The sequence below is a fragment of the Megachile rotundata genome, chromosome 9, assembly GCF_050947335.1.
Source record: "Megachile rotundata isolate GNS110a chromosome 9, iyMegRotu1, whole genome shotgun sequence".
In the NCBI taxonomy this organism is placed as follows: Eukaryota; Metazoa; Arthropoda; class Insecta; order Hymenoptera; family Megachilidae; genus Megachile; species Megachile rotundata.
In genome coordinates this window covers 17,058,262-17,071,670 of record NC_134991.1, presented here as the reverse complement: position 1 = coordinate 17,071,670, position 13,409 = coordinate 17,058,262, and the positions used below count along the sequence as shown (strand labels likewise).

Genomic DNA, 13,409 nt, shown 5'->3' with positions numbered 1-13,409 from the left:
CGTTCAATATTTTCAATTTATTTTTGTCGATAACAGCTCGTGTCCCTCTTGTTTCTTTATTGCGAGCAACTTTTCGATACATTGTCGAACGGCAACGCGTATCGATTCGTCCTTTGTAACCTGAACGTTAATTAATAATGTTTCACAGAGTTAATTAATAATCCCTGATACAATTTTTCTTTGTTACGCTTGAAATTCTATGCTGCTGCTGGAATATCGAATGTGATACGCAATCCTATGATCGACGTTCGGAAATTCTTCTCTTTCTAATCTACATGATCGTATTAATCGTTTAATTATTAATAGCTATACAATTTACAATGAATGTACCGTATGAAAAATGTGATGATCTCGGCGCTGAATATGAGGGTTAATCATTAAGCAAACATTATGTACCGACTCTGAAAGAAGAGTCAAGCGCGAATAAACGACTCGGCTAATGTCAGCAAGCAACCAGTCAGCCGAAACTTTACGGGGCGTAGGTTGTCGCTAAGTATTCCATGAAAAATTAATTTTTTCACTCAAGGAAGTTGGAGCTAGTTCGAACGCGTTGTAAATTCTCGTAACCGTTAGTCGTTCGAGAATCCAATAGATCCGAGCAAGAACTATCTCGTGGAATATCGGGTATAACTTTGCCGCGAGATGGTGAGAAAGATGGCAAACGAGGAGTCAGTGCTCTATCTTAAATTAAATATTAACTTCTCGCTGCCAGGGAATTTTACTTTTCGCTTTGTAGACGAGGAACTCAAGTTCGCTACTTGTCCTTGTTCTTTTTCCCCCTATCGCCGATCCTTTATTTCTATCTCCTCCGCGTACCGCGGCTGCACTCTTTATTTCCTCGTCGACGGAACGTCGAAATTGGGTCGTTACGACGTCGACGCCACCGATGGTTAACGTCGTTTCCATTGGTTCAGCAAACTGTACGGCAACTTCGAAACCCTATGAAAAGGATCGTATAAAATATGAAGTTATCTTTCTAGTTGATAATCAATTATTTTTTCCTGCGGAGGGTTCGGAACGAGCAAGCTTTCGTGTCTCGATTTTCAAAGGCGTTTGAATTGCCTCGAATCGGGAGAATAGACAGAAGCGAGAGACATCGAGACGCGTCAAGAATCAGTCGAAGGCAAGATTCCAAAGAGGAAGGAAGCTACGTTTACAGAGAGGTTTCCAGTTGTTGTCGAAACGATCGAGCTACATACGCCGAGCGTTATCCGTTGCTTTCCCAACCATAGGACTTCCCCTTGCTCCCTGCGGTGTAACGCGAGCTTTCCATTCTTGCGCGATAATCTCTCTGTCGAGCCTTCCGCTTCCCGTTACACCAAATTTCTCCATGGGATTCTGCGGTATTCACCGGTAGGCATTACTGACGTTCGTCGACGCGCCTTTCACTAATTATCGCGCATGAAATGTAATCCTCTCCTAGCCGGCGAACAACAAACGACTTATTGCCGAGCTGATCAAATTATCAATTATGACACCGGTATTAAAAACGAGGCTCATAAACCGCGGACTAAAACGCGTAATTATCCCTTATTTAGAACGTTGCCTTTCATATTTCATGAATTTCCATCCAGTCTGGAAACGTAAGCTCAGACAAGTGTTCGCGTATTTCTGGACGTTTCGCAGTACTCGGGATTAAAGGAATCGAAAATAAACGAGGCGAAACTTTGTCTGGGTTTTTTTGGTCTTGACTGAAATTATTCATAAAATTTGTGCATATTTTATTCGATCGACGAGTCGGTTTAGATTGAAATTCTTATCGATTTAGCCGATTGAAACGTTGCATAATTCATGTATACATGTACGCGGTGATATTTCACGTTTAATGGGATTTGGTAACAACATTACCGAGACCGATTCAAAATATGAGGGTAGCAAGTTTGAATAAAGCAATTTGACATTCGTATCGCGGAACAATGTATATTCCATTTGGCCTCTGTGCAACGTCACGTGTTTATGCGAGAAGCAGTTAACCCGGGAAATTGGGGAAATTTATTCGCGCGTAGTCGCGCTAAGAAGGCGTATTTGTCATCGACAATGGGTAGACCCGCTTAATAATAATTTAACTGTTCCAGTGGCTTGCTCGACGGTGACAGTGACAAAGTGTCAAGTGGCCCTGCGAACCCTGCAAGCTTTCCCTTTCTTCCGACCCACGTGTCTCTGCAAGGAACCGCACGTAGACCCGGAGTGCAACAGCTTCCAGAATTTCCTCTTCGATCACCCGTGCATCGATGTCTTGAAAAAGGGTAAGTTTTTTACGCTCTTCTACTCGTTTCGATAGGAGTGTTCCGAATTCGGAGAGTTAGGAAATTAGAAATCGATGGAAACGAAAAACGCACTGCCTTTATCGAATAGTTAACTGGCGCTTTTTAAGCGGTACAGTATAAAAACAGCGGAATTGTGTAAATAGAGAATCGGCATGGCGAGAATGGTCCGGCAACGCTTGGATAACAGCGAAAATCAATTAAGATCAATCTAGTCCGGTTGAAAAAGGGATCGAGCCCGACACGCGTTAATCCTCTAACAAGCGTTTAATCGCGAGTGTAACGAGGGATTCTGCTGGACCGTCGAGGACGTTTCCACCGTTGGCCTCGATCTCCGCGAGGAAGAACGCTCGAAAACTTTTAACGAGTCGCGAACACGCGTTTCCCTCGCGACGTTTCCGATAATCCGGCAGCCATTCGTTTCTTGTTTAACCTTAACTTCCGGCTAGCGTTACACGCTCACTCGAGACGAAAGCCGCCAACCGAGAGCAGTCTTCGCTCGAGGATGCTCGAAGGGAATCCGCTCGTCTTTACCTCGAAAATCGTTGCCGATATTTGCTCTTCGGGTTCTCACGAAGATTATCCAAAAGTCCTCTCGACTATCAGCGAACTTTTGTTTCGATGTTTTTTACGCTGTTCCTTCGGGAATTTCGTTCTTTAGCATCGATCGAACAGCTGCGAAACTATTTCCCGTTTTCAGCTACAAACAGAGAATATTCTTTCTTTTTTGTTCAACTTCTCCGAGTCAGATAAATTGGAAATGGAATTATTCTTATTTTTCGTATCGCTCGATGCTGCCGATCGCGACTGGTCTCCCTGTAAATTCGTGGATTTTTGCTTTCGGGTTAATTCTCTGAACGGATGTTAAGCTCTATTTTTAACTCGTCGATCGTATTCGTTCCACTTTCGAAAACAACATCAATGGAAATTGTAGTTTTGGTCGGTTTTGGTTTGTCGTAGTCCGTTGGCAAATATTCGATGGACATCGATCGACCAAAGTCGCTTATTTTTTTAACTGTTTTCGTTCTTCCATATCTTTTTGTTTGTACATTTAACAAAACGAAAATCGTTCGATTCGCGTTGCGATAAATAAACTAATTTCGAACAGGGTTACATCGTGTTTTAAGAAGGATTTACAGCGAACCCCATGAGAATTACAAATTCCCTATGGCAATAATTAACTATACGTTCTCTAAACATGGCATTAAATTACCCGTAGCTATTGCCGTGAGTTATGCACAGTGAAATTCATAATAGAACGTTACACGTATTTCCTCGTACTATTATTTCCTGGAACTGACAATCAACCGGTGCGTATTCAGGATATTAATGGAATGTTTACGCAATTATTTTCGTGAAACCTTAAACTGCAAATCGGAGCTACGCAATTTTGCTTGCACGAGGAAACTTTTTATCGAATAATCAATTTATTTCGTTCGATATTACGAAACCGGTCGAGAGGCGTTTGCGCGAAACACGGAAAGTTCTGGGCAAAATAAAAGGTGACGAAAGCGAAAGGGATTCTCGAGGGTTTGATCGTTAAGGCATTAAAAGCTTGGAAACCGATTTCTCCTTTCTGTTCGCGATCTTTTTACGGCTCGACGGAAGCTTCAAAGCCCCGACTGCGTTGCATAAGCTGCAACGCGTTGCTTTCAGTGTATCCTGAAAGTGACGTCGACTCGAAGAGGAGCGAATCTTTGGCGCGTTGAAGAGGAGCGTAGAAGAGCGAAGAGGAAGGAAAAGGGGTAGCGCGCGTGCCTTTGCCAGGCCTTCTTTCTCCTCCGTTCCTTTCCCTTTTCTTTTTTTCTCTCCACCTTTCTCTAGTTCACCGTCGGTTTTCCCTTTCCTTCGTTTCCTTTTTTCAAAGCACGGGGGCGAATTTAATCTCATTAAGTGCCGAAGCTTCCTGCTTCTCTTACCGACTATGGCAGAGCTTTCATTATCTACGTTGGCTTCCCGTATGACCGGCTTTCAAGCCGACCGTGTAGCTTATGCATGTATCCGGGTAAATGTAATTAAACTTTTGCCCAAACTCCTCTAATTGAGGTACTCCTTACTCTTTGAATTATTTCTATCAAGAACATCTCGTCTTGGCCCGTCTGCTTCTTTTCATTTTGGGTCATGCGTATCACCCTATGCTGCATCAAGACATTAAGATCGAATTTTCCTGCCGTAAACTATCACTTAATACAAGGTTTTCGTAGCTATGATTCGTGCACGAATAAATACGAAACGATTAGACATTCTCTTGTTATCGAGATTTAACTATACACTCTAGGAACAAAGAGAGGGATTTATAAATTCAGGAGTATATCTTGCAAATTGTTCGGGATACAGTCCGAAATGAACAAGCGTCGAGTATAGTTATACTGTAATGCGATATAATGCAGCGTAACTTTCTAAACTAATTTGCAGTCAGTCAAAGTTCGATAAACGTGATATACATCAGTGAAATGAAACGCTCGTTCAAAGCAGTCTAATTGCTCGGATTTTTCCCATCTCGAAATTATGTTTCAAAATGAAGTTCCCGAGTGGTGAAATCTCGGAAGGCAAGCTTAATTTATTTTCTCCCTTAATTGCTTCCTTCTCAAGACACTTCTGTTTTCCTTACGAAATTAAAATTTTAATTTCCCGCGAACGCTAACTCTCGATCTGTAACGTTTCGCTGCGACCCACATTTCGTTTCGCGTACACAAACGATTCTTCGATAAATAGTTTTTCGTCGATAAATTCGCCGTTGTCGAACATGCCCGATTTTCCAAAACGTCATTGCATGTTTCGTCAACGTTACTTGGTCGCGTGTCAATATTTAACAACACCGGTGTAACATTTCCAATTTTGAACGACAAACGGTCTGAATTTTTTAGAGACACGTGTTTTTCACGAAGCTAGAATATAGTATAGTATGGAAGAGATTTGAACGGCAGCTATTTCGATAGATAATCTATTATTCGTAATTTGTCGAGTTGTTACGAATTCCCGTCTCGTGCATTCTGCAAACGATATACTTTTCCTTAACGCCTTGTATGCTCGATTCGCGATACACGCTGCTTATGACATATCCGATGGCGTTGATCGCGCAGGAAAGTGTTATCTAGGGGGTTGTCTCGTACAACGATACCGGTTGCAAGGGGAGAACATAACAGGAGAAAATTTGATCGAAGCGCCACTCGTTCAGGGCATTTTCTTTCGATGAAAAGAGGGGGGGCGGGTCTCGTGAAAGAAACAAAGGGATCGCGATATCTTTGACTGCGGCTCTCTTATATAACCTCCGCGCCATTGCGGCTTCTCCTGCGATCTCCATTGTTCATTTTCCCGAGGGTTCGCTCGTCCGGGCCGTCGAGTCTTTTGAGCATTTTCGAACGATTCGCGGATAATTCCCAATGCGCTTCTTTTCACCCACGTCCGCTGTTCAACTCGCGTTCCTCCTTTTTCTCTCTTTCTTCTTTTCTTTCTTTCTCTCTTTCCATTGCCATCCTGGTCGTTTTTTTCTTTCGGTCTTCGTTCTTACCAATGCCGAAAGAATGCCTCTCCTCCTGCCTGTCGATTCCGCCAGAGAAACTCTCTCCTTTTTTATTTTTTTATCTCGCCTGTGTTCCTTTTCTCCGCTACGCCCCCATTATCCGCGCCCCACCGTACCGCTTTTGTTTACATATTTTCTCGTGCCAGCTTTTCCAACCGGTATCGCTTTCATCTTTTTCTGTAATTTATGAAATAGAGTGTACAGCCACTGGAAGTCGATTTTCCTTCTCGTTTATCTATCTCTTTCTCCGCCGATCGTCTCGCCGTTAAATGAATTAGTCCGCCCTTTTAATTGCGATCGCTTTTATTATCGGAGAATTCGCGAGCGGGGCGAGGAGGGTGGGAAAAGCGGCGAGGTCTTTGAAATTATTCACGGGAAATTTCCCAATCCTCTTTCCTTTATCCGCGAAAAAATCTCTCCTCTCCTAACGCGTCCCCTATCCCTACCCCTTCATTTTCCTTTCTTTCTTTCTTCGATAAAAGAATACCTTTATTATTTTCTGGTTCGTCTTTTTGCCCGAGACCGGCGGCACCCCGTGCCGACGACTTCTTATTGTTTTATTTCCATCGGTCCCAGACAGACGCGTCTTTTCATTATTTTCTGCGACTTCGACCGGCCTGGCAATTATTTTTCCGCGCTTTCAAACGAACGAGCAATAACGAAAGAGAGTTTTATACCAGCAATATTTTTAATTGAGCTGCCATCAGATTCGTTGTCCGTTCAACGGATAGATGAATTTAGCCGGGGCTCTTTGTTTCTGACAGACGATAAAGTGGATATGACTTCGAAGAGTGGATGTTCAGGCACGAAAAACGCGCATACGCGCTCTAGAAAAACGAACGACCGGCTACAAACAGTCGTGTATAAAAATTATCAAGAATTAATCTTCGCGTGCGAATACTTTTTCTCTCGTTCCTATCGAAACGCGCGAATATCGAAATTGCATCGGTTCCGATTAAAACTCCGCGACGATATCGCGTCTCATTAATTTAGCGACGATTTTTCCAGATAAGGACCCGTACTCCATCGACGCCCTGCCTACCTGCAATCATGCGCTGAGCGTCTGTTTGCGGGGTAAACCGTGCAGCCAGATTTTCGACGACTTCAAAAGCAACTGCAAATCGCGAGAGGGCAAGTGCAGGATGGAGAGCCGGTGAGTGGAAAACGTTTGCATCATTACCATAGTTTATTTCGACTTTCGTCGATCGGCCGAGAGTACATTCACGGTTTTCATCCGGAGACGAGCGTGAGCCCGGAAGTCAATATTTACGTCTGCCTCTTCTCGCGAAAAAATTGTACCCACGGAAGTTTTGCCGCTTCACTCTGCCGCTTTCCTATTCATAATTCAAGGTACAGGAAGCGAGGAACGTTCCTTTTCAGTGTCAATCAAAGATGTAAATCTCTTTTGCCGCGCGTTGGATTTCGTTCTTACCCTCGTGTGTGCGAGTGTTTCGACGCCATTCACCTTCGAACCGGCTCGGCTAACTTGCTTTCTTCGATGTCGCGTGTGTACTTATTTCGTTCAAGTTGATGCTTTCAACGCTCGACACCTCTTTTCGCGCGAAGCTTCACGTGAATACCATTCGACGACAAAATCTCAAATTTTCAAATACTTTTATTCGGCAAATTTTTTAATTCAAATTGCTATTCGTAACACACCGCGGTGATCACGTATAGAATGTTTTTTCTTTTCCCAAGGATTAAAAGCGCGAGAAAACATAAAGCAACTTGCACGACGCTTTTTCTTCCGTCCCCCCGTCTTTTGTGTCGTCGTAAAGCCATTAACGGTCTCGTCCACGCACTTTTAATTCCAGAAGCTACTCGAAACTTTACGAGTCTTTTCTCCCGAGTAATTGCCTCGTACCTTTCTTCCCATTTTCATCCGCGCACGTTCTAGCGCAGCCTGCGTTGTATAATACGATTATCGTCATTACGAAATAGTAAAAATGGAAGGAGAAAGCGAAAGCTTGCGTTACGCGGAAGTTTATGAACGGCGGAGAAAAGAACGATGGCACTTTCCTTGGAAACGGGTCAAAATGATTTCCAAGTATGATGCATCGCTGTCCTGGATCGTCGCTAAAACGGGACGCGTTCCGTTGAAAAGGCTCGGAACGATTTCCGAGTACAACGTGCATAGGTGCAGTGATCGTCGGCCGTTAGTCCCGTGTTTTCCTTGCCATCGAGCGAAGGCTCGTTCGGAGAAAACGATGTTTGGAGAAACGACGCAAATGGCAGTGTAACGCGCTCGTTAAAGGACGGTAAAACGGACGCGAAATCGCGAACACAGAGCGCGAATAACCGATCCGCGTACACCTTGTTTATTGCGCGTGAAATCTAAACAGGCTGAAATTTGCAAACGATGCTTGTTTCAGCTGCTACACCAGTTTATGGCATAAATTGCCTCTCGTACAAATTGCAAATTATACGTAAGTAGAGCTATCCGTGAACGCGGAAATAAACGAATAATCGCGAGTAAAAAATCATTTTTTCGCCGATAAGTTTGAAACGCGGATTTTATGGGAATTTTTTTGCGAGAAACGCTGCAACCCTCCATCGTTTATAACTGACACGCGTTTTCCGACTAAAGTATGCGAGAACTTGCTCGCCGTCGAACGACTTTACACTCGAAACGGATAAAACTGGAACGTGAAAAACGTTACGACACGATTCGGATAGCATCCAAGTTGAACGAGCAGCTAAACTTTTGGCCGAAATTAATTAGACGTTTACTCGGCTCGCTGACTGTCCGGGAAAGTTACGAAGTTGTTAATAAAACATGCAGAATTCACTCGTAATAATAACTCGGTGATTTGTAGCGAGTAAACTGCATTTAAATCGCGATTAAACCATGGCTCGCCGAAAGGATAAGGTTATTTCGAAATTGAAATTCAAACGAAGCGAAATCGATGCCTCTGGACATTTCGACCTGGCGTTATGTACATTTAATTATATTTCGTACGTGTTCTTTCCGGCATCGAAACAATAAATGTTTTCTACGAAACAGGATCGTTTTTCCTAAACTTTTTAACGAGACAAATTCGATTCGTTGTCGTTCGTAAGAAAACCGATGCGGGGGACGAAAAAGAAACTCTTTTCGAGTTTTTTCGGAACACGAACGTCGATGTATGTAATCGATGCGATAGATTTTATTTGTCGCGACTACGTGTTCTTTTTTAATTTCGTTTCTTCTTCGAGTTTCCATTCGTCACCGCTTTAAATTTCTTTAAAAGGAATCGCGATCGAGACGCTCGATTCCTTTGTACGTCATTTACGACATATTATCGAATTTTAGCAAATAAATTGTCATAGTTTCGTGCTTTTCTCGGACTAAAGGAAAATCCCCCTGCAAGGTATAGAACGTATAATTTCGTCGATAAGTTTCAATTCCTTTAATTGAGTCGCCAACTGCAGGAGGAAAGTGATCCTCTCCTACTCGTTACATCGTTTCAGTTTCCATCCGCTGTCCTGAAAAGTTCGATAGCTATATAAGTTTCTTCCGTCGTTTAGGGCTGTTTCTGGCAACTTTGATGTAGAACGCTCTCTCTCTCCTTCTTTCGCGGAGGATTAAACGCTGAGATACGAACAGGCTTAGGATTCGTGGATATCGTAGCGATCGAAGGAGTCGCTGTATTATTGTAAAAGCTTCGAGACGGAATTCGCCGTGTTATCTGCTTCACTTTAGCCGTTTTACTCGGATCCAGGATCACAGATTAAGAGAAAATTGGAACAAGACTGAAGGATGACGGGAATCGGGATACGCTACCGGCTAGGTTTACTTTTATGGAAACGGAACGTTGGATTGAATTTCAATGTTATTACGAACCGGCACGGAGGGAAAACGTCGATACAAGGAGATAGAGGAGAAAGAGAAACGGAGAACCTTTGGAAAACTTTTACGGATTTCTTTTGAATTTAAAAATACATACACACGTGACGGGACTGGCGAGATCCTGTTATTATTTCATGGTGTCACTGGTCAGACAGCGAAATAGAATACCGTACAGCGCTCGACGATTCGATCGCAGAAGTCGGACCAATCGTTGACTCGTTTCTCTTGTCGTGAGCCGACTACTCGAGCCAGGAGTGCCTCGTTCGCTTTCTACGCTTTGATTGTCCGATTGCAACCTTTGAATAAATCGCATATTCGATCGCTATCCGACTAGCCAGGTATATCGTCCACCTTCTTCGCTTTGATTATCTCGAATAAATCGTTGATTCGTTTCACTCGCGATTGTTTAACTACCGAAGCCAAATATATGATCGACCCGATTCACTTTCGACGATACACAACGGTCAGACCAATCGTTGATTCGCTCTACTTTCAACGGTTTGATTACAAAAGCTAAATCAATCGAACCCGCATTACTCGCAGCGGTCTGACTACCAGAACTGGTTAAATCTTTAATTTGTTCCGCTTCTAACAGCGCGATCGATACAATTTACAGCGTTGTATGAATCGTTGGGTCCACATTTAAGTACCCGATATCAGGAGCCACATATATTATTCACTCCTTTCACTTCCGCCGGTTTATTCAGAGGATAAATGGTTTACCTGTTTCGCTCGAGATGTTTTGCCGCAGGGGTTAAATCAGTCGTTGATTCGTTTTAGTTAAAGGGACCGACTGTGTAGGTCGGACAATGCTTGTCTCGTTCCACCGTCGATTCACTGCGGGAATCTGCACTCGTTTCAGTTCTCGTTTCTTTGCGAATACGCGAGTATATTCAAACACAGTTGTTCCATTACCTGCTCGTTCCGTTGAAGCGACGATACGAATAAATAGTCTTAAAAAAATGGCAATGAAATCGAATAACCCAAGGATAATTGTGTCGCGCCGATATTACGTCGTATCTTCGCGGCATTAGCTGATGTTCACGCGCAACGCAATACCGATCGGCAGAAATTTGATTCACAGCAACGTACACAATCGTATTCGATAATTTCAGCATAATTTTGCTCCTCCGTTGCTCGAGAAATTTCTCTCTCGTCTGAAATTGAAAGGCTAATCCTCGACGTTGAAATGTATTTCCCAGTTTCTGAACAATCAGAGGAATTCCTCGCAGAATAAACTCGAGGAATCCGATCCTGTCTGTTAGCATTTTATAAAGTCACATGCAATCTCGAAAGCTCGTTTTTCTTTCTGTTAGACGGCATGGCCTTGCGCAGAGAGGGAAAAAGAGAAAACGGAAACAAAAAACCGGCAATGTCCTACTCCGTTTTCCAGGATTCGCAGAGATACGAAGCGCGAAAGGTTCGAGAAGCGCGGTCAGGCCACAATTAATGATCCCGTTAATTTAATTAATGCGTGCCATAAAGGCCGCAGCTCGTTACGCTTGGCTAGAAGTGGACTTTCAGCGTTTCGCAAGAAAACGGTATAAAAATACTCGTTAAGGGCGACAAGAATGCGTCTGTGAGGTATAGTTGTTCCCGGTTAGAAAAGTTCTTTTCCCTCAAGGAATTAAATAGTCGTTTTGATTCAAAATTGAGCCAAAGCATTCTTCTATTTCGTCCGAAAGGTACAATAAAAGCTAGACGAACTCCGAAAGGCCCTGTAATTAGTTTCGTTGCACGGAATACGTTCACGATTTCTTCTATTTCTAAAATCCTCGTAGCACGATAAATCTGTAACAGCACTCAACGATGCAATTAATTTTACCCATACTCGTCTAATTTCTGCGCGGAATGGGATTGAGTAATAAAGGAAATAAATGGCGAAACGGGATGATAAAACGGGTATGCCGTATGTATGGTGGAGGAAGTCCGAATACACGAGAGTAAATAAATTCTCGTATGACGTTTTATTAGAGAGGAACGAACGGAAGAAGCAGTCGACGGGTCGAAATTTCTTTTTTTTTTTTCTTCTTCTCCGCACTTCCTCCCGTCGGCTGAAGATATTCATTTTTCAAGCAGCACTGCACCATCTTTTCTCCGAAGTGGATCGTTTCCACGAGAGGACGGACAGAAGAATGCGCTTTCTAAAAAAGCTACCACTTCCAGCTCCTTTCGTCTGTCTTGACGAAGACAAACCAGCCTTCCATAGTGGCGCGCGATCCGCCCGTGGAATAACCAGCCCCGAAAGCGAGAAAAGAAAGAGAAACGAAAGATAACCACTTATCTTCGGCACGTCCCGGCCGATAACAACGCTACGTGCTAATGAAAACGTACCTCGAACGTGCCAGTTAACGCGCCGTACCCAAATCAAGACGAACATTCCCGGCCTTCCGATTAAATACGGTATCCGAATATATTTCGGGGCAAGTCCCACATTCGCGACGATACGAGGATTTATTCGCGTTGAAAATTTTCAACGCGTAATTAAGCTCACGGCGTTTAAGGTTATTAAGTTTTCTCTTCCTTGATGAAACAGTGCCTTGTAATTTTGTCGGACAATATTTACGCGGAGGATGATGCGAAATTTTTTATTAACTAACCAAATAGGGGAGGTAGTCGCCGATTGGCAGTCACGTTGAGTACACTCCTTGCGTTCCGCAAGCGGAAAATAAGCGTGCAAAGAGACTCCGCGCTGCGCCACGATGCTGGATGTTGACATTTAATTTAAATCAAGTCCAAAAGATAAACTTTCCTACCATCGATCCGGAGTAAGTAGATACTAGAGAGGAACAAGGTAGTGGTTACGCGTCTGTCAAACTTTTTCCCCGTTCACCAAATTTTCTTCCTTCGAAACAATCGACGAGATATTTGCATCGGCGATGACGAAATCAATTCGCGGCGAAAAGTATCGCGTAATTAAACAACAGGTTTTTAAATGAAATTCGCAGCCATATCGCGGATGACGGAAAACGAGAATTACGAGCGTCGATAGAGAAAGAAAATAGCAGCGGCAAACAGAAATACAGCCGTGATACATGGCGTACTTCGTATCGAAAATATTCACGCCGCGAAATGGCCGAGTTGTGTAGTACGTTAATTAGCACCGCCACGAACGTCCCAAGGGACAGCAGAGAGAGAGAAGATAATTACGAACGTGTCGACGATACTGTCGGTCCCTGACGAAGGAGTTGACGTTTGAAAACGAATGGATTCCATCGACCGGCACTGCTACTCCGCTATCGAGTTATCCTCGAACGTTCGGAACGATCGCAACGCGTCGTGACAAATGTTCGCCTGGCTCTTTCGACGCTTCGCGCGACGATGTCCGCTCCAAAATAAACAGGCATTCTATCGACGAGTTTGATAAACTGTTTTAATAAAACATTATAGTTTTCGCAAAGTTACTACCTCGTCGAATATTTGTAACGCTTCGACAGTCGGAAACCCGTTTTTTTAACTGCAACGCAATTTCGTCAACTCTGCCGCGTCGAAATTTATAGCGGGTTCGATAAGGTTTCGATTGGTCATTAATTCTTGTTAAAATTCACCGACGTCGCACCCCGAGGGATACTCGGAACATCATGTAAGTAGATCGCAAACGCGAACGCGTGATTCTCTTTGAGAAGAAAGGATCAATCGAGGCGAAGGAGTTGCTGGAAGAATGGTGAGCAAACAGTCCGAACACGTTTCAGGAATCGATACGTCGCGTCGATCGACTAATTAGACGCGATAGCCATTACGAGCAGCAAGCGCCTTTTATCGTAGCGGAATAAAGAACGAGAAGGAGAGGGTA

At 43.5% G+C, this 13,409-nt stretch overlaps 1 protein-coding gene across 4 annotated transcripts in view; it reads left to right on the top strand.

The window, feature by feature from the left end:
- The window catches only part of Gfrl (Glial cell line-derived neurotrophic family receptor-like), a 218,621-nt gene that overhangs the window by 95,840 nt on the left and 109,372 nt on the right, over nucleotides 1-13,409 (top strand). For all 4 annotated transcript variants that reach the window (XM_076535545.1, XM_076535543.1, XM_076535546.1 and 1 more), the window contains exons 3-4: nucleotides 2,076-2,246; nucleotides 6,796-6,940. In XM_076535545.1, coding sequence (XP_076391660.1) covers nucleotides 2,076-2,246; nucleotides 6,796-6,940 — 316 coding nt within the window. The remainder of the gene's footprint in view (nucleotides 1-2,075; nucleotides 2,247-6,795; nucleotides 6,941-13,409) is intronic.